Source organism: Marmota monax, unplaced genomic scaffold, assembly GCF_021218885.2.
Source record: "Marmota monax isolate L192 unplaced genomic scaffold, Marmota_monax_Labrador192_F-V1.1 WCK01_AAM20220418_F8-fsc00128, whole genome shotgun sequence".
NCBI classification, from domain to species: domain Eukaryota; kingdom Metazoa; phylum Chordata; class Mammalia; order Rodentia; family Sciuridae; genus Marmota; species Marmota monax.
Window position 1 is genome coordinate 5,056,929 of NW_026693452.1, and position 23,755 is coordinate 5,080,683.

The following is a 23,755-nucleotide window of genomic DNA, read 5'->3' on the forward strand; positions in this document are numbered from 1 at the left end:
TCCCCTCACTTCCTCTTGTATGTACTTTTGTATAACTCTGAGGGTCTCCTTCCATTTCCATGCAATTTCCCTTCTCTCTCCCTTTCCCTCCCACCTCACATCCCTGTTTAATGTTAATCTTCTTCTCATGCTCTTTGACCCTACTCTGTTCTTAGTTACTCTCCTTATATCAAAGAAGACATTTGGCATTTGTTTTTTAGGGATTGGCTAGCTTCACTTAGCATAATCTGCTCTAATGCCATCCATTTCCCTGTAAATTCTATGATTTTGTCATTTTTTAATGCAGAGTAATACTCCATTGTGTATAAATGCCACATTTTTTTTATCCATTCATCTATTGAAGGGCATCTAGGTTGGTTCCACAGTCTTGCTATTGTGAATTGTGCTGCTATGAACATCGATGTAGCAGTGTCCCTGTAGCATGCTCTTTTTAGGTCTTTAGGGAATAGACCGAGAAGGGGAATAGCTGGGTCAAATGGTGGCTCCATTCCCAGCTTTCCAAGAAATCTCCATACTGCTTTCCAAATTGCCTGCACCAATTTGCAGTCCCACCAGCAATGTACAAGTGTACCCTTTTCCCCACATCCTCGCCAGCACTTGTTGTTGTTTGACTTCATAATGGCTGCCAATCTTACTGGAGTGAGATGGTATCTTAGGGTGGTTTTGATTTGCATTTCTCTGACTGCTAGAGATGGTGAGCATTTTTTCATGTACTTGTTGATTGATTGTATGTCCTCTTCTGAGAAGTGTCTGTTCAGGTCCTTGGCCCATTTGTTGATTGGGTTGTTTGTTCTCTTATTGTCTAATTTTTTGAGTTCTTTGTATACTCTGGATATTAGGGCTCTATCTGAAGTGTGAGGAGTAAAGATTTGTTCCCAGGATGTAGGCTCTCTATTTACCTCTCTTATTGTTTCTTTTGCTGAGAAAAAACTTTTTAGTTTGAGTAAGTCCCATTTGTTGATTCTAGTTATTAACTTTTGTGCTATGGGTGTCCTATTGAGGAATTTGGAGCCCGACCCCACAGTATGTAGATCGTAGCCAACTTTTTCTTCTATCAGAAGGCGTGTCTCTGATTTGATATCAAGCTCCTTGATCCATTTTGAATTAACTTTTGTGCATGGCGAGAGAAAGGGATTCAGTTTCATTTTGTTGCATATGGATTTCCAGTTTTCCCAGCACCATTTGTTGAAGATGCTATCCTTCCTCCATTGCATGCTTTTAGCCCCTTTATCAAATATAAGGTAGTTGTAGTTTTGTGGATTGGTTTCTGTGTCCTCTATTCTGTACCATTGGTCCACCTGCCTGTTTTGGTACCAGTACCATGCTGTTTTTGTTACTATTGCTCTGTAGTATACTTTGAAGTCAGGTATCGCTATACCGCCTGATTCACACTTCCTGCTTAGCATTGTTTTTGCTATTCTGGGTCGTTTATTTTTCCATATGAATTTCATGATTGCTTTCTCTATTTCTACAAGAAATGCCGTTGGGATTTTGATTGGCATTGCATTAAACCTATAGAGAACTTTTGGTAATAGCGCCATTTTGATGATGTTAGTTCTGCCTATCCATGAACAGGGTATATTTTTCCATCTTCTAAGATCTTCTTCTATTTCTCTCTTTAGGGTTCTGTAGTTTTCATTGTATAAGTCTTTCACCTCTTTTGTTAGGTTGATTCCCAAGTATTTTATTTTTTTTGAAGATATTGTGAATGGAGTGGTTGTCCTCATTTCCATTTCAGAGGATTTGTCGCTGATATACAGGAATGCCTTTGATTTATGCGTGTTGATTTTATATCCTGCCACTTTGCTGAATTCATTTATTAGCTCTAATAGTTTCTTTGTAGACCCTTTTGGGTCTGCTAGGTATAGAATCATGTCATCTGCAAATAGTGATAATTTAAGTTCTTCTTTTCCTATTTTGATGCCTTTAATTTCTTTCGTCTGTCTAATTGCTCTGGCCAGTGTTTCGAGAACTATGTTGAAGAGAAGTGGAGAGAGAGGGCATCCCTGTCTTGTTCCAGATTTTAGAGGGAATGCCTTCAGTTTTTCTCCATTCAGAATGATGCTAGCCTGAGGCTTAGCATAGATTGCTTTTACAATATTGAGGTATGTTCCTGTTATCCCTAGTTTTTCTAGAGTTTTGAACATAAAGGGATGCTGTACTTTGTCGAATGCTTTTTCCGCATCTATCGAGATGATCATATGGTTCTTATTTTTAAGTCTATTGATGTGGTGAATAACATTTATTGATTTCCGTATATTGAACCAGCCTTGCATCCCAGGGATGAATCCTACTTGATCATGGTGCACAATTTTTTTGATATGTTTTTGTATCCGATTCGCCAGAATTTTATTGAGGATTTTTGCATCTAGGTTCATTAGAGATATTGGTCTGTAGTTTTCTTTCTTTGAAGTGTCTTTGTCTGGTTTAGGTATCAGGGTGATGTTGGCCTCGTAGAATGAATTTGGAAGTTCTCCCTCTTTTTCTATTTCCTGAAGTAGCTTGAAAAGTATTGGTATTAGTTCCTCTTTAAAGGTTTTGTAAAACTCTGCTGTGTACCCATCCGGTCCTGGGCTTTTCTTAGTTGGTAGTCTTTTGATGGTTTCTTCTATTTCCTCAATTGATATTGGTCTGTTTAGGTTGTCTATATCCTCCTGACTCAATCTGGGCAGATCATATGACTTAAGAAATTTATCGATGCCTTCACTATCTTCTAATTTATTGGAGTATAAGGATTCAAAATAATTTTTGATTATCGTCTGTATATCAGAGGTGTCTGTTGTGATATTGCCTTTTTCATCCAGTATGCTAGTAATTTGAGTTCTCTCTCTTCTTCTCTTCGCTAGCATGGCTAAGGGTCTGTCGATTTTGTTTATTTTTTCAAAGAACCAACTTTTAGTTTTGTCAATTTTTTCAATTGTTTCTTTTGTTTCAATTTCATTAATTTCAGCTCTGATTTTAATTATTTCTTGCCTTCTACTTCTTTTGCTGTTGTTTTGCTCTTCTTTTTCTAGGATTTTGAGATGAAGTATGAGATCATTTATTTGTTGTTTTTTTCGTTTTTTAAGGAATGAACTCCAAGCAATGAATTTTCCTCTTAGAACTGCTTTCAATGTGTCCCATAGATTCCGATATGTTCTGTCAGTGTTTTCATTAATCTCTAAGAATTTTTTAATTTCCTCCTTGATGTCTTCTATAACCCACTGATCATTCAGTAACCTATTGTTCATTCTCCAAGTGATGTATGCTTTTTCCTTCCTTCTTTTATCGTTGATTTTCAGTTCCATTCCATTATGATCAGATAGGATGCATGGTATTATCTCTACTCCTTTGTATTGTCTAAGAGTTTCCCTGTGACATAATATATGATCTATTTTTGAGAAGGATCCATGTGCTGCTGAGAAAAAAGTGTAACTGCTTGATGTTGGGTGGTATATTCTATATATGTCAATTAAGTCTAGGTTATTAATTGTGTTATTGAGTTCTATAGTTTCCTTATTCAACTTTTGTTTGGAAGATCTGTCCAGTGGCGAGAGAGGTGTGTTGAAGTCTCCCATGATTATTGTATGGTGGTCTATTAGACTCTTGAACTTGAGAAGAGTTTGTTTGATGAACATAGCTGCACCATTGTTTGGGGCATATATATTTATGATTGTTATGTCTTGTTGGTGTATGGTTCCCTTAAGCAGTATGTAGTGTCCGTCTTTATCCCTTTTGATTAACTTTGGCTTGAAATCTATTTTATTTGATATGAGTATGGACACTCCTGCTTGTTTCCGAAGTCCATATGAGTGATATGATTTTTCCCAACCTTTCACCTTCAGCCTATGTATGTCTTTTCCTATCAAATGCGTCTCCTGTAGGCAGCATATTGTTGGGTCTTGTTTTGTGATCCATTCTACTAGCCTGTGTCTCTTGATTGGTGAGTTTAAGCCATTAACATTTAGGGTTATTATTGAGATATGGGTTGTTCTTCCAGCCATATTTGTTTATTTGTGTTACTAAACATGGTTTGTTTTCCTCTTTGATTATTTTCCCCCCTTTACTGTCCTACCTCCCACTGTTGGTTTTCATTGTTATTTTCCATTTCCTCTTCCTGTAATGTTTTGCCAAGGATGTTTAGAAGAGATGGTTTTCTAGCTGCAAATTCTTTTAACTTTTGTTTATCGTGGAAGGTTTTAATTTCATCTTCCATCCTGAAGCTTAATTTCGCTGGAAACACAATTCTTGGTTGGAACCCATTTTCTTTCAGTGTTTGAAATATGTTATTCCAGGATCTTCTAGCTTTCAGAGTCTGTGTTGAAAGATCAGCTGTTATCCTGATTGGCTTATCCCTAAATGTGATCTGCTTCCTTTCTCTTGTAGCTTTTAAAATTCTCTCCTTATTCTGTATGTTGGGCATCTTCATTATAATGTGTCTAGGTGTGGGTCTCTTATGATTTTGCACATTCGGCGTCCTGTAGGCTTCTAGGATTTGGGATTCTGTCTCATTCTTCAAGTCTGGGAAGTTTTCTCATATTATTTCATTGAATAGATTGCTCATTCCTTTGGTTTGAAACTCTGTCCCTTCCTGTATCCCAATGACTCTTAAATTTGGTCTCTTGATGTTATCCCATATTTCTTGGATATTCTGCTCATGGTTTCTTAACAGTCTTGCTGAGCTGTCTATGTTCTTTTCAAGTTGAAATACTTTATCTTCATTGTCTGATGTTCTATCTTCTAAGTGTTCTACTCTGCTGGTAGTATTCTCAATTGAGTTTTTAAGTTGGTTTATTGCTTCCTGCATTTCTAGGATTTCTGTTTGTTTGTTTTTTATAACCTCTATCTCCCTGTATAGTTGATCTTTTGCTTCTTGGATTTGTTTATGTAATTCATTGTTGAAGTGATCTTTCATTGTCTGATTTTGCTGTCTGATGTCTTCCTTGAGACTCCAGATCATCTGAAGCATGTATATCCTGAATTCTTTATCTGACATTCCATCTGCTGCAGCTATTACCTCTTCTAACGTTGAGTTGACCTGCATTGCTTGTGGTCCTTTCTTTCCTTGTCTCTTCATACTGTTCGCGTTCCTTTCTACTTGGTGAAACTGTTGTGCTATTGAATTTATATTGGTCTTGTATAGTTGCAAAGTCTCCCTCGCAGACACGGGTGGCGGTTCTGCCCCTCCTCCAATTGGGGCAATGTGCCTACCATGCCGGCAGGCCACTGGGCCTGCTCTGCCGGTCGGTAGCAGGTCCGCCTACCTTGCAGGCGCGGGCAGCGGCTCTGTCCCTCTGCGGGCCGCTAGGCTTGTTCTGTCGGTGGTCGCAGTTCTGCCTACTTTGCAGGCGCATGCAGCGGCACTGCCCCTCTGCAGGCCTCTGGGGCTGTTCTGCCAGTGAGTCGCAGGTCCGCCTACCTTGCAGGCGCGGGGGGCGGGGCGGCTCTACCCTTCCTCAGGCCACTGGGCCTGCTCTGTCTGTCGGTTGCAGGTCTGGCCTGTTCTGATGGTGGTCACAGTTCCGTCTACCTTGCAGGCGTGGGGGGAGGGGGCGGCTCTGCCTCTCAGCAGGCCGCTGCTCCTCTTCTGCCGGTGGGTCGCAGGCCCGCCTACCTTGCAGGAGTGATTGGAAGCTCTGCCCCTCCGCAGGCCACTGGGCCTTTTCTGTCGGTGGTCACAGTTCCACCTACCTGGCAGGCGCAGGGGGTGGGGGGCGGCTCTGCCCCTCAGCAGGCCGCTGGGCCTGCTCTGTGGGTGGTCACAGTTCCCTCTACCTTGCCGGCGCAGGGGGAGGGGGCAGCTCTGCCTCTCAGCAGGCTGCTGCTCCTCTTCTGCCGGTGGGTCACAGGCCCGCCTACCTTGCAGGAGTGATTGGATGCTCTGACCAGCCGCAGGCCACTGGGCCTTTTCTGTCGGTGCTCACGGTTCTGCCTACCTGGCAGGTGCGGGGGGTGGGGGGTGGCTCTTCAGTCACCTTTTTCATCACTGTGACCAAAAGACCTGACAAGAACAATTTTAGAGGAGGAAAACTTTACTTGGAGGCTCATGGTTGCAGAGGTCTCAGTCCATAGGCTCCATTGCTCTGGGTCCTTGGTGAGGCAGAACATCACGATCACGGCAGAAGAGTGCGGTAGAGGAAAGCTGCTCAGGAGATGGCACAAGGAAGCAGAGAGAGAGAGAGAGATAGCTCCACTCTCCAGGGACAAAATATACACCCCTAAGGCACACCACACTGACCCACCTCCTCTAGCCACACCCCGCCTGCCTCAGTTACCACCCAGTTAATCCCCATCAGGGGATCCATGCACTGATTAGGTTAAGGCTGTCATAGCCTCATTATTTCACCTCTGAACCTCCTTCCATCGTCTTACACACGAACTTTTGGGGACACCTCATGTCTTAAACCAAAACAAATGTGATCAAAGAAGACCTTGCTGAGGAGGTGACCTTAGAGCTGAGACTAAAAGGACAGAACAGTAGGGTAAGAGCATTCCAGATAGAGGGAGGAGCGAAAGGAAATCTGGGACAGGTATAATGTGTTCAAGGAGCAGAACGATGGCACGTGTGACTGGTCCATGTTTGGGAGAAGATAATCATAGAAGAGGCCAGAGAGGGGGACAGGGGCTTTTTAGTTCAGCATGGAGTTTGGATATTGGACTAAATGCCATCGTAAGGCACTGCAGGGTATTAGGCAGGGGAATAGCATGGCCTCATTCATTTCATTGGTACAGGTAAGCCTCAGACCACAGTCATGAGACCTTGGAGTTTTCCTGCAAGATTTAGGATCATAGTCCATCCCCAAAGGCTGGGTCTCTGTGGGTCGTGTATATCAAAAAGGCAGACTTAACCTCCTTGCTTTCAAGGAGGCCAGTGCCCTCCAGTATGTCCTGGGTGTTAGCAGCAGCACGTAGTGGCAGTTGAGCAGAAGAGAACAAAACATTGGAGCACTACTGCAGGCTCAAGAATCCTTGACACCAAGTGGTTCTCTGTGCAGGATTTAGCTGTCCCTTAAGAGATTTTGTTTCAGTGTTTGCCACCGGCCCTAACTACAAGCCTGAGCCTCACATGTGCAGCTTTTCATGCAGAAAGGATTTGTTTTCCTCCTTTCAAGATGGGTGGACGTGGCCGGTTGATAGTGTTCCTTCTCCTGTATAAACAGGCAGCCCCAGAAATGGTCCTGATCCAGATGCCCTGAGAAGCCTTCCTGGTTTGGTTTTGGAAGGCATTTGCCCCTCATGCCTCACTTTGTCTTTTTCCACAGCGTTTTGCCCTCTGGGGTTTATTTGGAAGTCAAGTGGAAAGAGCAAATGCTTGTCTCTGAGCAGCTTCTCTCATCCTTCACTTGTGATGAGGGGCCCTTATTGGTTCATCACAGCGGAGTTGCTGTATACCTGCTGCTTCGTGACTCCATCAGTCAGGGCAGGAGCCTCTGACAGATGAAATGGTGCGAGCAGGAGCTGGGAGAGAGACCGAGGAAACTCTCCTGAGCCTGATGTGGGAGGCACGCCATTTATTTTTTCTGTCCTTCCCACCAATAAAAAGTGTACCTTTCAAGGTAGAGAACAAAATTGCTCCTCCCTCAAGATACCTCCCTTCCATCTTTGCTAGGAATCTAGGTCAGGGAAAATAGGTGAGATGAGAGAAATCACCTAAGGAAATGCACCTCAAGGGAAAGAAAGCGTGACAGCCTCAGAGAGCCTCAGCACAGAAGGCAGTTCCAGATTCGCACGCACTAAGCGACAGGGCTGGTCTCTTGTATCCCCCTCCCCTCCCCAAGTAGAGTGGAGCCTCTTTAGTGCAGATCATACTTGCTTTATACAATGCTTGCATTTCTGTTTCTAGGTAATTAAATTTTTGTAAAACAAACAAAATATTATTTACTTTAAAGGCACATAGAGAGTTTGCACTGACAGAAATTCTTGGCAAAGTAGAGGGTACTTTTGCAAATAAATAATCACCAGGTTTTATAAATTAATTCAGCTCCACTTCTATATTGCAAGAAAAATATGCTTGTTTAAGAGTCCACAGATAGTGCTGTCTGTTTGGAATCTTTTTGGTGACACTTTTAAGCTCACCCATTCATTCTGCCTATGATCATAAAGAAGGTCTTTAGAAGGTTATGAACAGGGAACTCCTTTGCTATGTGCTTTCTCTCCTGCCCATGCCCTCTTCTTCTAGAATCATGGACAGTTAGAGCTGGGGGGTCCTTAGAAGCCATGAGTCTAATGCCTTTTCTGATCATTGAAGAAACTAAAGCCTAAATGTCTGAGTTTAGTTGAGTTTTCCCCCAGTGTCTCCAGAAATGTTCATGGGTGCTGAAGGAAGTGGTCACCAAGCAGTTCCTTGACAAACTACTTCTCTAGTACCTGCCACCAACCACTGGGCTGAGAAGGCACTTTGGTCACTGCTTATTCTCTCTTCCACTGCTTTCCTGCCAGACACTGCTATGTTGCTGCTTCTTTCGAGGTTTCCCAACCTCCTGATTATTTTGCATTTTGGATGATTTCTTCCCCAGCTGCCTTCATTTGCATTTCTCCTAAGCCAAATCTCATTGTGATAATTTCTATTCATATTTCTAATCTCTTTAGATCCATCTGTGTTATCTCTCTGGCCTCAATGATGTCTGCTGAACCTCCTAATTTAGTACCAGCCAAAAATGTTATTAACAAAATGCATAAGGCTTGTTCCCAGTCATTAATGAAGATGCTAAATAAACTAGATCTCACAGACACAGTGGGGCCTTCTGCTAGCTGCCTCTGTCCCTCCTGCTTGTTAGATATTGAGCAGTTTTTCACCATGGATCCTGTTCACCCTGGTTCAGGCTCTTCAATCATCCTGTCCCAGTTCCTTCTAATGCTAACCAGAGCGTTTGTTATGGGAATGTTTCAGGGACGTTGTTTCGATGATGCCTTTATCAAGTTCCTAAGATAGAATATCTATAGGAGTCATTGAATCAACAGTTTTAATTAATGGTAAAATTTATTGAATTTCGTGTGCCAAATGGAAACTTTTAAGCTTGCTTTTTTACAACTCTTTTAGAAGGCAGAAACATTTGATTATTTTTATCTTCTTCCTGTTGGATCTTTCCTTGTTTGGGATGTAAATCTGCTAGTTAATTCCTTTTGAATTCAAGGGTGCATAAAGCACTGTAAGGCTGATGAGGAACACAAGAGCTATATAAGAAATAGTCCTTATTATGAGACTTTACAATCTAATTGAGCCAGCTAGGCTTGTGTGCAATAAAGACAGACCCTTACAAGATGGTGCCAAGTTACTTTGCCCAAAGCCTCACGCTGAGCCTTAGTGCTGCAGAACTGACTATGGGCTGAGCAGTTGGAGAAATCCTAATGCAAAAGGGAGTTTTGAGTTGAACTTGGAAGGTGAAAAGGATTTGTCTAAGAAAGAAGGAGTAGATGGGGAAACATTTGTGAAAAGGTGGAAAGAAATGATTGTCACATTTTATCCAGAGCCACAGTGTAGTTGTGGCCTCTGTCTGATTCAGGAAGTAAACTGATGGTGTTTTGCAGATCTCACACCTGCATGACATCTCTTTTTGGATCTCAGACTCAGTGTGCCACAAACTGAAGTCGCTCTACCTTCTCTTCCCAGATTATTCCTCTCCTAGGTTTCCCAACCAGGAAACTGGATGTTACATATGTTTTTGCCAGTCAATCTTTTAGCCTGTTAGTCTCCCTTCAGTTCTGCTATGAATTCATATCTTGGATCTTTAAGCCTCTTGTCCCTACCACCTCTAGCTCAAGTCATGAGCCTCTCTTGGCTAGGCTACTAAATAAGCCTTCCAAACTGGAGTTCTTGCTTCAGTGCTCGCCCTTCTTCATTCCACGGCCAGAGGGAATTTATTGAAAATTAGACAATTCTCTAGCAAACAAACCTGTCAGTGGGTGAGTGTTGCATTCGGAATTAAATCCAACCTTATTATTATGGTCTAGAAGGCCTTGCACCATCAGGCTGTTGCATGCTGATTCTGTTTTCACCCAGTTTAGTGGCCTTCAGTACAGTTCTGATACTAACCACTCAGAATCATCATCAAACCCCACAAGTTAAAGTGGAACCTTCTACACGACTGCCCCCATCTTAGACATCAACTGCAAGGATGGTAGAATAGTAGTGTGTTCCTACTCTATCGATACTTCTGATTAACCAGATATAAAATTGGGGTTCCTATAATCTCCCAGGTTCAGTAATTCACTAGAATGACTCATGGGACACTGGAAAGTACCATAGTTACAACTGCAGTTTTAGTATGAAGGATGCAGCTCCTGAACAGTCAAATGATATTGCTGCATGAGGCAAAGTCTGGAAGGGTCCCTGCCTCAGAGTCCATCATGCCCTCTCCCCATGGAGTCAGGGCACGTCACCCTCCCTGCTCATCAATGTGTTAAGCTCTATTGAGCCTTGATGTCCAGAATTTTCATCAGGATTTCATTGCATAGGTATGATTGATTAAATCATTTGCTGTGTAATCAAACTCAATCTCCAGTCACCTCTCATCTCAAAGTACGCACTCTAATCCTATGACTGGTCTTTCTGGTGATCTGCTCCATCCTAAGGTTGTCTAGAGGCGCACCTAAGATGCTTCATTAGCATAACAAAGCTCTCCTGTCTCTCAAGAAATTCCAAGGGTTTCAAGCTCTGTGTCAAGAACCAGGAACAAAGACCAGATATATTCTTGATTATTCTATAACACCTCTCATGCCACTCTCACCCTAGCACCATGCTACTAACCCAGCGTCCTTTTCTGAGTTCCTAGACTGCTTCCAATGCTTACTGGGACCTCAGGTGTTTCTCCATTCCCTCCCTCACTGCCACTCCCAAAGGTTCTCAACCTCAAAATTGTTCCATTAGGGAAGACTTGCCTGTATCAATGTCTCCTCTTTGTTATTCCCTGGAAGTCTTATTGATTTATTTCATAGCTCTAATCTCAGTCTGAAACTATTTTATTTTTAATTCATTTACTTTGTGTTTCATGTTGACTCCTCTGTATAATGCAAACTTCTTACAGACATAAATAACTTTGCTTGTCCTGTCCTTCTTTATCTCTTGGCCCATAACCAGTCAGCAAATATTTATCAAAAGATCAAATGGGAAAGCTAAGAATGCTGAGGCCAGCAAAGATTTCTGATTTCCCCAGAAGGATAAAATTTGGATTTTTGAGTAAAGTGTTATGGAGAGGTTTTCAAGTCATGAGCAAGAGAAGGATAGGTGTTTGGGGAGTATGAACGTAAGGAATATGTTATAGTATCCAAAGATATTGTGGAGATGAAAAGACGAGGGGCAGGAACCCAAGAAAACTGATGAAAATTTGAATCAGGATGGAGGGAAAGGGAAAACTCAGATTTTAAATAAGGACATCTTAGAAAGTTTTCTTTTAGTTTTAGCTTTTATTTTGAAATAATGTCTATTTATTTTTTTTTACAGAAAAGTTGCAAAAATAGTAGGAAAAATTCCTGTATCCTCTTCACCCACTTCCACTGAATATTAGCATATTGCCTCATTTGCTTTATTATTCTCTCCATATGTGTATATATGTGCATTCATATTTTTTTCTGAATCATTGGAGAGTAAATTACAGATACCATGCTCCTTTGTTCTTAAGTATTTCTGTGTATATTTCCTAATAACCAAGACACTTTCACATAGAGCTAGTACACTTACCAAAGTCAGGAAATTTAATGTTGATATAATACTATATCCAGGGCCTGGTCTGGGATCCAGCTCAGGATCATGCATTACAATGAGTTGTAACATTTCTCTAGATTCCTTTCATCTGTAATGCTTCCTTGCTCTTTCTTTGATCTTATGACATGTATTGGCCCGTTACTTTATAGAATGCTTCTCAGTTGGGTTTGCTCATGTTTCTTCATCATTGGTTTCTGGTTTTTGCGTGAAGAAGGATAGGTGTTTAGGGAGTATGAAAACTACATTAGTATTGTATGCTTGTATGAATTTTTCCATTGTGTATGATCATAATGCACCAATAAAAAATATGGGAAGCCCTCCCTACATTAGTGATCTTGTGTACTTCTAAGCATCATACTAGAAGTGTATGAGGGCTGGGGATATAGCTCAGTTGGTAGAGTGCTTGCCTCACATACACAAGGCCCTGGGTTCAATCCCCAGAACCACACACATACACAAAAAAAGAGGTGAGTGATATCACTGTGTCATACTATTGGTGATAAGAACTTCAGTTCTTGGGTGATGTCCATCAGGTTTCTCCACTGTAAGATTGCTACTTTTCCTTTTGTAATTAATGAATAATTTATATAGAAATATTATTAACCTATGAAAATATTTTCTATCTATCAAACTTTTACTCAATAATTTTAACATATATTGGTGATTCTTCCCAGATCACTTATTCCTATGACAACTGCAAATTAGTGATTTGTAACTCTATTATAACTTCTACATTTGTTCGTTGGCATCATACAGTAAGGACATATGTATAATTCTTCCTGTTTATTTATTATGGGCCCATGAATTTTTTTAATTAAGTGGCTTATAATCCATTACTGTCATTATTTATTTCAATGCACAAATTACACTGGCTTTTCCAGTGGGAGACCCTATGAATGGACTCCTATATTCCCTTTTGATAAAACCCATCCTTTTTCAAGCACTTTCTTTCTGGCAAAATGGCACACACCAAGCCATCATGTACTTTTTCTACCCTAGTACTGAAACAGACATTTTTCAAGGGCTCTGGTTCCTTTTAGTGGGGAATAGCATTTAAAAATTGAGATCTGAGAGCTAAGTGTATTCATTGCTATGGGGGTGTCATTGTTTTCTAGGCTGCTCAGGAGACTAGAATATGGTCACACCACTGATCCAAATTGGAAATATTCATATGAGGACTCACCAGGACATTTTAAAAGTGTTTATTAAAAAAGCCAGATGTAGGGGCTGAGGCTGTAGCTCAGTGGTAAAGGGCTTGCCTCACATGTGTGAGGCACTGGGTTCGATCCTCAGCACCACATAAAAATAAATAAAGACACTGTGTGTTCATTCACAACTAAATAAATATTAAAAAAAAAAAGCCTGATGCAGTGGTGCATGTAGGTAATCCCCCCAACTCAGGAGGCTGAGTCAGGAGGATTGCAAGTTCAAGGCCAGCCTTGCTAAACAACTTAGTAACCTGTCTCAAAATAAAAAAAAATAAAAGGACTGGGGATGTGTCTTAGTGCCCATTCAATCCCAGTATAAAAATTATATCTATCTTTAAAAAGTGTAAAAATCTTATTTGAATATATTCTCATTATAAGAGATTTAAATGAAGAGTACGGGAGAAAATATGAACATCCCTTTACTTTTTTACAGTCTTTACAGTTCATCAGCAAAAACTTTTGAAACCACTTAGACTGGCTTTTCAACTCTTGCTCAGCTTTTAAAACTTAAGCAGGCCAAGAGCCACAGGAAGGCAAGGCAGCAGGTGGCAGCTTGCCCTCAGACAGCCATGATTTGCCAGGTGGTGCAGAACAGTGCCAGGCCCCTTCAGGGGACTTTCTGGACTATTCTTACAGATTGTCAGCATTATGTAGAAGGAAATAAGTGCTGACTCAGTATCAACAATGGGGAAAGCACTGAATCTTCATCACGGTTTGAATGGTCCTCTGTCCAGGCATCTGACCTGGAAGGGATTCAGTTCAGACCCCAGGGACAGTGGATCTCCAAAGAACCTTACAGATCCTAAGCAATGGAAGCAGCAGTGACTCCCCTGATTGATCCTTGATTGAATGTCTCTGTTTGTCTGTCTCTTTCTCATATACACACTTTCTATTTTAAAACCTTCCTGTTCAAGCTGACATGTTGGACTTAGTTTCTATCTCACTACTGACTTGAAATAAAGATGTGTTATGAATAAAAGTGGAATTCCCTTTGGCTATGTTTTGAGGCCACCTGGTTAAGTTCTCCTTTTGGAACTTTAAGCAGCCACAAAATTGAATTAGGGGACACAACAACTGTATTAGTGTCTGGTCAGAAGCAAATATGTTAGGCCAGGGGAAAACCAAGCAATGATTCTGGTTTCAGATCTGTCCTGTGGGACAAGCCACACACTGTTCACTGAGCCTTCATCTTGCCCACTAGTGGAAATTCTGCGAGCCTTAAAAGACAGTTTTCCCTACTCCAGTTTAGATGACTAGAGTCAAGAATTTATTTTGAACTTAAAAGGAAAGTTGGGGAAATGTAGTTTTATAACAGACTTTGCTGGAGCTTTTGAGATGAGTTGCCTTTGCTTATGTCCCAGGTGATACTCCAGGGCTTTGTGGATGGAGGATCAGTTTCAATGTCTTCAGTCTCAGCAGGTACCCCATGTAGGGATGTTATCAGTCTTATCACTACTGGATGCATAGATACAGGGTGGGTTCAAGCAAGGTTGTTGCCACATCAGTCGAGGTGTGATTGGTTGATTAGTGCCTATGAGAACCCAGATGGAAGAAGGTGGACCTAAGGATACAGTAACTGACTGGATTACTCGAATCTTACTGCTTCACAGAGTTTTTCTAAGATAGGACTGATGGAAGAAGCTGGGACATTTTCATTCAGGAATACAGAAACTTTTTTCAAAAAATAATGTCCTTTCCCCATATTATAAATGAAAAACCCACTTATAAAAATTTAGAAAATGCAAACTAATAGAAAAAATTCAAAATCATTCACAGTCTCATATCCCATAGAGAACCACTGTAAACAGGTTGAATTATACACTGCCTTTATTTTTTCTGTTTAAACACATGTTTTTATGAAAAATCCACAGTGTACATATTATTTCGAAAACTATTTTCCTTTTTTACTGCAGATTGATAAGATGTTAATACTATGAAGCTGTAAAATACTATGTACTAGAATATTAATTTCATACAGTTTAGTTACATTATTATTTAAACTAGTTATATACAATATATACTACTAACATACAAAACTCTACTGTATCCTGCATAGTATATACACACAAATATATGCATATACATATACTATATATAATCGTCAATATCATACTATATATCATAGCAATGTATACAAGTCTCTTTGGCTATAGATAGAAAAGTTTCCTCAAAATATAAGTAAACTAAAACTATGAATAGAAAAAGACTTACACTCCAAGGTGAGAGATTTGACCCAGAAAAGGAAGTGTTTTCACTTCTCAATGTCAATGTAATACATGTGCCTCTCCAGCATGCGTTATCATATACCTTGGAATAGATATAAGAAAAAGGCAAGGGGCTGGGGTTGTAGCTCAGTGGTAGAGTGCCTGCTTAGCATGTGTGAGGTTCAACCCTCAGCACCACATAAAAATAAATAAATAAAACAAAGGTGTTGTGTCCATCTACAACGAAAAAAAAAATTAGAAAAGAAAAGAAAAGGAAAAAGGAAAAGGCAGACACCCCTGCTTTCCATGTACTTACAGTGTCTTCTCAAAAATGAGTTCTTCTATATCTTTCAATGACCTAGGAATGACTGCAGGCCTTACCACATTCTCTACATCTGTAAGGCTTGAAAACTACTTTCTACAGAACCACTTTCTGTTTCATCATTCTATGTCAGTTCATAACATCCTTTTTTGTTAATTGTTTTTTTTTTCACTACAGAACTAATTGATGCTCTTTTTAAATAATTTCAGAGTATAAGAAAAAGCATATGGGGCTGGGATTATGGTTCAGTAGTAGAGCGCTTGCCTAGCACATGAGAGGCCCTGGGTTTGATCCTCAGCACCATATAAAAATAAATAAATAAAATAAAGATATTGTGTCCAACTACAACGAAAAAAATATTTTAAAAAAAGAAAGAAAAAGCATAAAGTAATTTGTTCTCATCCTTACCCCTCAACTTATCTCCACTGAAGCAACTCTAAGACTTTTTTTATTTCTTTGTAGAAATTTTCTACGTACAGATAAACTTTTTATGTATACTCTCTCATGCTCACATAAACACAAGTAGCATTTAATTAATTACTATATCACAAGATATTCAATGAAATTCTGTTATGTGGAAATTTGGGGCTTTCCCAAATGTTCACCACAGTGAATATCTGTGGTTAAATCTTTGCACACAACCATGATTATTTTCTTAAGATAACTTCCATAGAATTCAAAGCCTTCTGATGTGTGCTGCCTGCCCATTTGTTCTTCATAAGGTTTGGGCCAATTTCCCATTCTCAACAGTAGGCAGGACTGAATTCTTAAAAACTAAAGTATAAGACACTTCAAGCCATGAGTTCCAGTGTGCTGGCTACTAGCTATATGTGGTTACTGAATACTTGAAATTCAGCCAGTCCAAATTGAGGCATGCTACAAGTGAAAAATGCCTTCCTGCCTGTGCCTCTGCTATGCCCAGGGCTCTTAGAACTAATGTAGGTCCCTTCAGCCTCCAATTATTTCTCAGGAATGATCGACAAACAAATGGCAAGTGTCTGCTTTTGAAGGCAATGGGATTGCTTAGTGAAGACTGTTATCTACCAGAACCTGTCATTAAGTATAAACTCTAAGTTGCAAATTTAATAATTTGTCAGAATGTGAGGCTTCTGGAATTGCTGCAGGGTTCCACCCCATGCCCCTATGACACTGTGCTCACAGGCATGGATGGAATACGGATGGACCGACAGTGCTTCCATGGGCATTTGTCAGCTCTCTGTGCTGGATTCTTTTTCACTTTTCTGTGAAGCAAGGGTGACAAGATGACACACAGAGTTTTAGACCAACATGATCAGCACTATGTAAACACAGAGAGGGAGGAGAGAGATTATCTGGATATGGCTGGGCCTAGACCTTGGCTTCCGGTACAGGGCTCTCCCCGTTTCCCAAGGTTGTTTGCCCCCCCCCTTCCTCCTTTGTACTCTGCTTTCCCTTTTCCTTGTCTCAAAAGCACACAGTGACTGTACTAAGCACCATAGGTACACACAGCTGCTCACAGGCAGGCTCCTCCTCCACCCACGCGCTCACTCCCTGTCACTCCAGAGCAGAAGCAAAATGCAGATAAATTGGAAGAAAAAGGTCTGTGGGTCCAATGTATGAATCCTGCTATATTTCTGTCCTGTTGTTGACTCACATCTTGTTCTTTTTCCACTGGATGCAGCTTTATAGTTTAAAACAAAACAATAACAAAGGACTACAAAAATATACCTTTAAGTATTTGGGGCTCAGTTGTGTGCTTGATTCTTTGGACTATGGCCACAGCCCTGGCTTCCTTCCATATTCCAGTCAAGTGGCTTCTGACAGGAAGCTATCCAGGCAAAAGGAATTAAAATAAATCCTCTGTTTCAACTTGTCATCCTCATGCTTTTTTTTGTTGTTGTTTAGTTTTGTTTCTGCATAATGTTTAATTTTGTGAGAATAATGCCTCTTGGAACTCCTCACTTACGGTTTCTATAAACTTGCATGGAATGAAATTAAAGAGCTGAGATAACCTTTTAACAAGAAAAATGAGAGTGCTCTTCAAAAGACTTTTGCCCCTACACTTGAAGTATAAGGGCAAGGTCTTATTGACAGGAAGCTGAACTGAGAACTGGACAAGTGATACCTTTGCTCCATTGTTGTTTTTACTTACTAGATGAAAACCTTAGCTTTTCCATCTGTGAAGGGGGACAGAGTGTTCTCCTTTCTTCCTATGTCATTTTCAGATGGGCACTGCAATAAAAGCAATAAGCTAATGCAAAAGGAATAAATTATGTTAGGTTGTAGTAATTGGATTGGCATTTGAAATTATTTCCCAACTCAATGTGATTATAAATAATAAAGTGCTCTCACTTTTCCCAGCTACTGTGTTTAAATACACTGGCAAAAATCTAAAGACCTCTTTATATATTATAGTATGCCAGGCCATGAATTTTGCATAACACAGACTTCTAGGCATTCCTTTTCTTTCTTCATATTCAAACCTGAGCATATACGTCCTATGGATTCTCTACTGCCTGTCCCTGTCTCTGTCTCTGTCTCTGTTTCTCCCATTACTCAAGGGATAAGCAACTTTAAAACATTTTCATTGATGCTGTGGGATGAGTGAGTTGAGTAGCCGTCTAGTAGCATTGGGTGAGCCTGAGACACCAAACACTCAGGAACCTCCTTTGGATTAAAAGAGATGTTGGAACTTTGAAAATGAAGCAATTACTTCCCTTTTTATCAACAGCATGAAGCCAATAATCTATGAAATGGAAGAGTCCTACTAAGAACATTACCAAGTATTGAATATTTTGGTATAAGATATTTCTACCATTTTCATAAGAAGAAAAGGCTAATATACTATATAAATTTCTATTTTCAGATTGATTTCCTTTCAAAGATAGTACTTCTCGATCACATTGCCTTTCAAATTTTTAAAGCATTATAGATTTTTTTTTTAAATTTTTGGTCAGGGAAAAAGGGCAGTATTCGGGGTTGAACCCACGAATGCTTAACCACTGAGCCACATCCCCAGCCTTTTAAAATATTTTATTTAGAGTCAGAGTTTTGCTAAGTTGCTTAGGGCCTCGCTAAGTTGCTGAGGCTGGCTTTGAACTCTCGATCCTCCTGCCTCAGCCTCCTGAGCTGTTGGGATTATAGGTGTTCACTACCATGCCTGGCTAAAGCTTTGTAGACTTTTAAAAATTGGAAAAACTGGGGCTGTAGTTGTGGCTCAGTGGCAGAGCACTCACCTAGCATGTGAAGCACTGGGTTCTATCCTCAGCACCACATAAAAATAAATAAATAAAATAAAGGTTTTGTGTCCAACTACAACTAAAAAAACTATTTTAAAAAAAATGGAAAAACTGAGTTTAAGTTGAAAGCCTGTAGCTCTCACAGACCCATGACTATAGATAAGGTCTCTTTAATTAGAACAGCCTAAATGCATCCATTCTTGCCCTTGATGATTCACCCAGGACCTCCAGCCCCCTAATAGCCTCCCTGAGTTTCCCATCACTAGAGGGTCAGTAGGGTGAGTGCCCCACCCCAGCTCTGGTGCCTCTCCTTTCTTGGGTTCCGTGAGCTTAGGTGAGTGCTGTCCTGTCCTTGCCAAGTAGAGAAGCACTGGTGAGTACTGCCTCACAGAGCCAAAGTCGCCTCCCCTCTCTTTCTGTTACATGTGTTAGAAAAGTCCTAAAACAAAGTCATTTGTGCCTTGGTATTTTGCTGGGGTTTGGAGAAGTACCTCTTTGGGGTTTTTACTTTCTGGCATCTCACTAGAAGGCCATTGAAGTGGGGGAGGCAGGCAGAGAGTTCTGTGTAAGAAACAACACCCCTTTCACACTCAAGGTCAACCCTCTCCTCTGACAACCTCATCTGAAGATGGGATCTCTCTTTCTTTACATAGGTTATCTCTTAGGAGGCTTCAGTATCTCCCAGAACTTTTTTCCAGGTCTCCCCTCTAGTTCACCCAACAAATCTGAACCCTTCTGCAATGGGCACATCTCACACACAAGCTGAGGTTCCCTCTGAGTGAGGATTTACTCTTGTTCTGATGAAACCCACCCAGACCACCCTGCAGGATTGAACTTGAGGTGGAGGGACTGTGGGGAGAAGATGGGAGGAGAGTGGAAATGAGCCTCAGGACCAGGAGGCCGAGCAGCTTCCCAGGAAGCACCCGGGCATTCAGTCCCTTCACTCGGGCTCTGCATTCTCTCTGCAGAATGACATCTTCGAGTGGGCCAGGGACCACCGAGCCCACCACAAGTACTCGGAGACAGATGCTGACCCTCACAATGCCCGCAGAGGCTTCTTCTTCTCCCACATCGGGTGGCTGTTGGTTCGCAAGCATCCAGATGTCATTGAGAAGGGGAGAAAGCTTGACGTCTCTGACCTGCTTGCTGATCCTGTGGTCCAGTTCCAGAGAAAGTAAGTGAATGCACATCACAGAGGTGTCCCTCAGGGGCCAGGTAAAGAGAGCACAATAATACCTGGATAGCATTCTTCTCAAGCATTTTCCTAATGATTGGGTCTTATTTTTAGGATTTACCTCTATTTATTAATTTCCTTTTGCTCATTAAGTTCTCCCTGTTAGAAAGTTTATTTGGAATTATGAATTTCATTTATAATGGATTTATATGAAGCCCCAGGGATCCCTTCCTCCAGGCTAATCTTGCAGGGCTGATTTTCTGAGACCTGTTTCTGTTTTCCTCTCTTCCCCATTGAAAGATTCCAGGGAGTGGATGAAGGCAGAGTTTACTTTATTTTACTGACAGTCTTGACTCCAACAGGACAGATTCTCTCCAGGTGTCCTGCTCTGTTCTCCTGAAGTTTTCTCCCCTTCCCTCCACTCACAAAGACTTTTCACTAGTAGGTTTCTGTGCTGAGAAAATAAGACTTCATAACAGGGAGCCTCAAAGCAGCTGTGTGCCCCAATGGTGTGAGCCAAGTATATTCAGTTGGTTTGTATTTGTAGGGTGACTACTTTCAACAAGCACATGACTGTAATTGCTCTGGCAAGTACAGAGGCACCTGTTGTTCACCTCTCAGCTGGAAAGTTGGAATGTACTCTATCCATGTTGGTCTGGGTCTACAAGGTTGGCCATGCTGAGACTATTTAATAAATGAGCCTATATGGCCTCTAAAGCAATGCATTTATGTGTAAAAAAAGAGGACAACTTTTGGACCATGCTCTGCTCAGAGCTTTGTGATAAGATGGTAAGTGTTTACAGAGACCATCTCCACTGAAAGATCGGTGTCTTCTGAGGACTCATCCGTATGGAATTTGTTCAGGCTGAAAATGGAAATAGAGGCTGTGCCTTTGTCCGACACAAGTATCCTTGCATGAAAGTAAGAGTAGTCCAGAATGTGCTTGTTTTCCCAGCACTCTCTCCTCTTGTGCTGGAGGGAGGGTAGAGAGAAAATGGCAGACGGTGGAGGTGGACTGCCTTGGATCAAACTGTACTCCCCACTTCCCAGCAAATGTATTAACACTGAGTCTCAGGTTCATCTATAAAATGGGAGTAACAGGCTGGGCCTTGTGGTACACTTCTGTAATCTCAGAGACCCTGAGGCTTAGGCAGGAGGATCACAAGTTCAAGGCTCACCTCAGCAATTTAGCAAGGCCTTGTCACAAAATAAAAACTAAAAAGGGCTGAAAATGTGGCTCAGTCATAAAGTGCCCCTGGTTCAATCCCCAGTAACCCTTCTCACTACCACCAAATGGGAGTGACAGGCATACTTAATCCTGCAACTTTCATGAAGATTTACAAAAATAAAAGCACAGACAGTGTCTGATGATGGTTCCTGCACAGGCACCTGCTGCTCTGGAGGGTCCCTCAGGTTTCCTTCTCTGCTTCTGTTGGTTTCACCAGGGGTCTTCCCTGTGCATCAACACAACTCTTTCAAGCAGACACACCCAGGATCGACAGCCAAAAGATTTAGAGCAGTTTCAATCAGTAATTAAATGATTTGTTGATTTTGGTTTTTCACCATGAGAGTAAAATCTTAAAGGTCATTAGAGAAAAAGCTAAAAAATTCAGAGAAATAGAAAAAATTATCCAGAGTCCATAAACACAGCCACTATAAATATTCTGTAGTGTCTCCTTTAATTTTTTACACATATATTTGATATATTTGGCATGATGGCAGTCACACTGCATATGATTTTATGTCTCACTTTTAACTTCAGATTATATTGTGGACACTGTTGTCAAAGCCTGCAGGAGAATCCATCAGTCAAGCATGTCATAGTTTATTCAACCGTCACTGTGTTGGATATGTATGTCATTTCCAATTCTGTGAAATAAATGATGTTGCTATATAATTAGTAATGCTTTGGGACAATCAGATTAATCTGAAGAACTCAAATGAGAAGGCAAGGCTCTCTTGTTTTATTAATGAGAACTGAGCCGGATATAATAGTCTGGGTTTTCTAAATCATAAAAATAGAAATTTTTTTTCTTCATCCTTTCCCTTTAAAAAAAAATGCTGACATCTGATTCATTATGTGTGGACTGGTGGTACGTAGGTCCAAAGACTGTTTCTAAATGCAGGCTGAAGAACAAAGGCTATTTCAGCAAGTTCCCTAAATAGTTACCTGAGAACATCTTCCATCGCCAGTCAGGTGACCAAAGGGAGGTGCACCCATCAGAAACGATCCTTCACATCTTTGTTTCACAGAGGCCCTGGAGCTCCCTGCTGGGCATTGATGCTGAGGAAAAAGCTCTAAATATTGACTTCTGTTGTGCTGGGATATAGTTCAGTGGTGGAGCACTTGCCTCACATATATGAGACACTGGGTTTGATCCTCAGCAAGGCATAAAAAAATAATAATAAAAAGTATTGTATTCATCTACAACTAAAAATATATATATATTTTACAAGAAGATTGGCCTCTGTCCTCCCAGAATTCACAGAGGAGCAGGGAATCCACAGATTAATTATAATTATACCCTAGTAAGAGGAAGCCTGCAGAATAGTACAGGACACCCTGGGAACATAACTGCAGGGGACAGGAGGGGAGGGACAGCCTTGTGGGAGCAACTAGCCTCTGAGCTAGTTGGAAGATGAGGAGGTGGTCAGGGGAAGATGGGGCAAAGGCTGTTTAGCATGCTTGCCATTTCATAGAGCTATACTGAACCACTGTACTGAACCATAGAGCACCAGAAGGGAGCTCATAAATCATTAACCCATGCCCTCTCTTTTTCCTGTTTTGTGTATTTTTTATATGATGATCAGTCAGGTACAAAATCAAAAGGAGACACAGGAGAGGCCCAGTAAAACAAATCACATTACAGTTACTGGTACTTGGAAAAAGAGGCTTGGCATAGTACACAGGGGTGACATGGGGAGGCCTCAGTGTGGTCAGAAAGCAGCAAGCAGAAGCCGGGGGAAACAGAGTTAAGCTTTTATTGTGGTTTCCTGGGGAAAGACAAGGAACAGTTCAAGATTGGGTGGTCTGAGTAACTTCCACTCATATAACTCTAAGCTATATGAGTGGTCCCTGGTTGCCTGAAATCATTAAGGTGGAGGAAGACTGGCTCCTTGAGTTCCTGGGTCAGACTGAGGAGGCCTGGCTCTGATTTGTACATTGAAGGGATCAGCTCCAGGCTAGGACCATAGCTGTCCCTTAGGATTGGCTAGCCTCAGGAAAGGCAGTCTCCCCCCAGATAGAAAGATTTTTAACATGTCAAAACATCATAATACATAGAAAATTATATATACACACACACACACACACACACACACAACAACAACAACATCCTATGAGAAAACTAATAAAATGTAGATAGAAAGCTGGGGCTAGACATACCTGCATCTCAGATTATTTGTTCGATGTTCTTTCAATTGCATCTCACTGCTTGAAAGGCATACAGCAGTTTTTAGTTATACTTAGAAGCACTCATGTCCTTTGGTACTTATCCAACATAGAGATCCATGATACAAAATAAGGTGTAGAATCGCTAAACTCAATGAAGAAAGCTTCCAAGAAGCACAAAGCACTGCAATTGTTTTTTTTTTTTTTTTTTTTCGTTCACAAAGCCAGTTTTACTGGTTCTGTCAGTCAGACCATGTGGAAGAGACAGGTTCCTTACAGGAACTGAAGTCATTGTGTGATGGGTGGGAGCTGGAGGGGAGCATCTTCTTGTTAGCATCACTGTCACATCAGATCTCAGTCCTTGTTCCCCTGGGCTGAGTGGAGGGCTTCCTAAGTAACAGAGAAAGGTGCCCACCTGCATTTGGGGCACGGTCCAGAGTGATTTCAGCGAGGTACCTTATAGAGTTCCTCTCCTGCCAAATTCCCACCTGCTCCTATCTGGTTCTTGGAGGGCAGCTGTCCCTTTTTGAGGTTGGATGTTCAGACTTTGTAGTGGAC

At 41.1% G+C, this 23,755-nt stretch overlaps 1 protein-coding gene across 2 annotated transcripts in view; it reads left to right on the plus strand.

Moving 5' to 3' along the window:
• Window positions 1-23,755, plus strand: part of Scd5 (stearoyl-CoA desaturase 5) — a 152,348-nt gene that overhangs the window by 94,758 nt on the left and 33,835 nt on the right. For both annotated transcript variants that reach the window (XM_046457678.2, XM_046457679.2), the window contains exon 3: window positions 19,601-19,806. In XM_046457678.2, coding sequence (XP_046313634.1) covers window positions 19,601-19,806 — 206 coding nt within the window. The remainder of the gene's footprint in view (window positions 1-19,600; window positions 19,807-23,755) is intronic.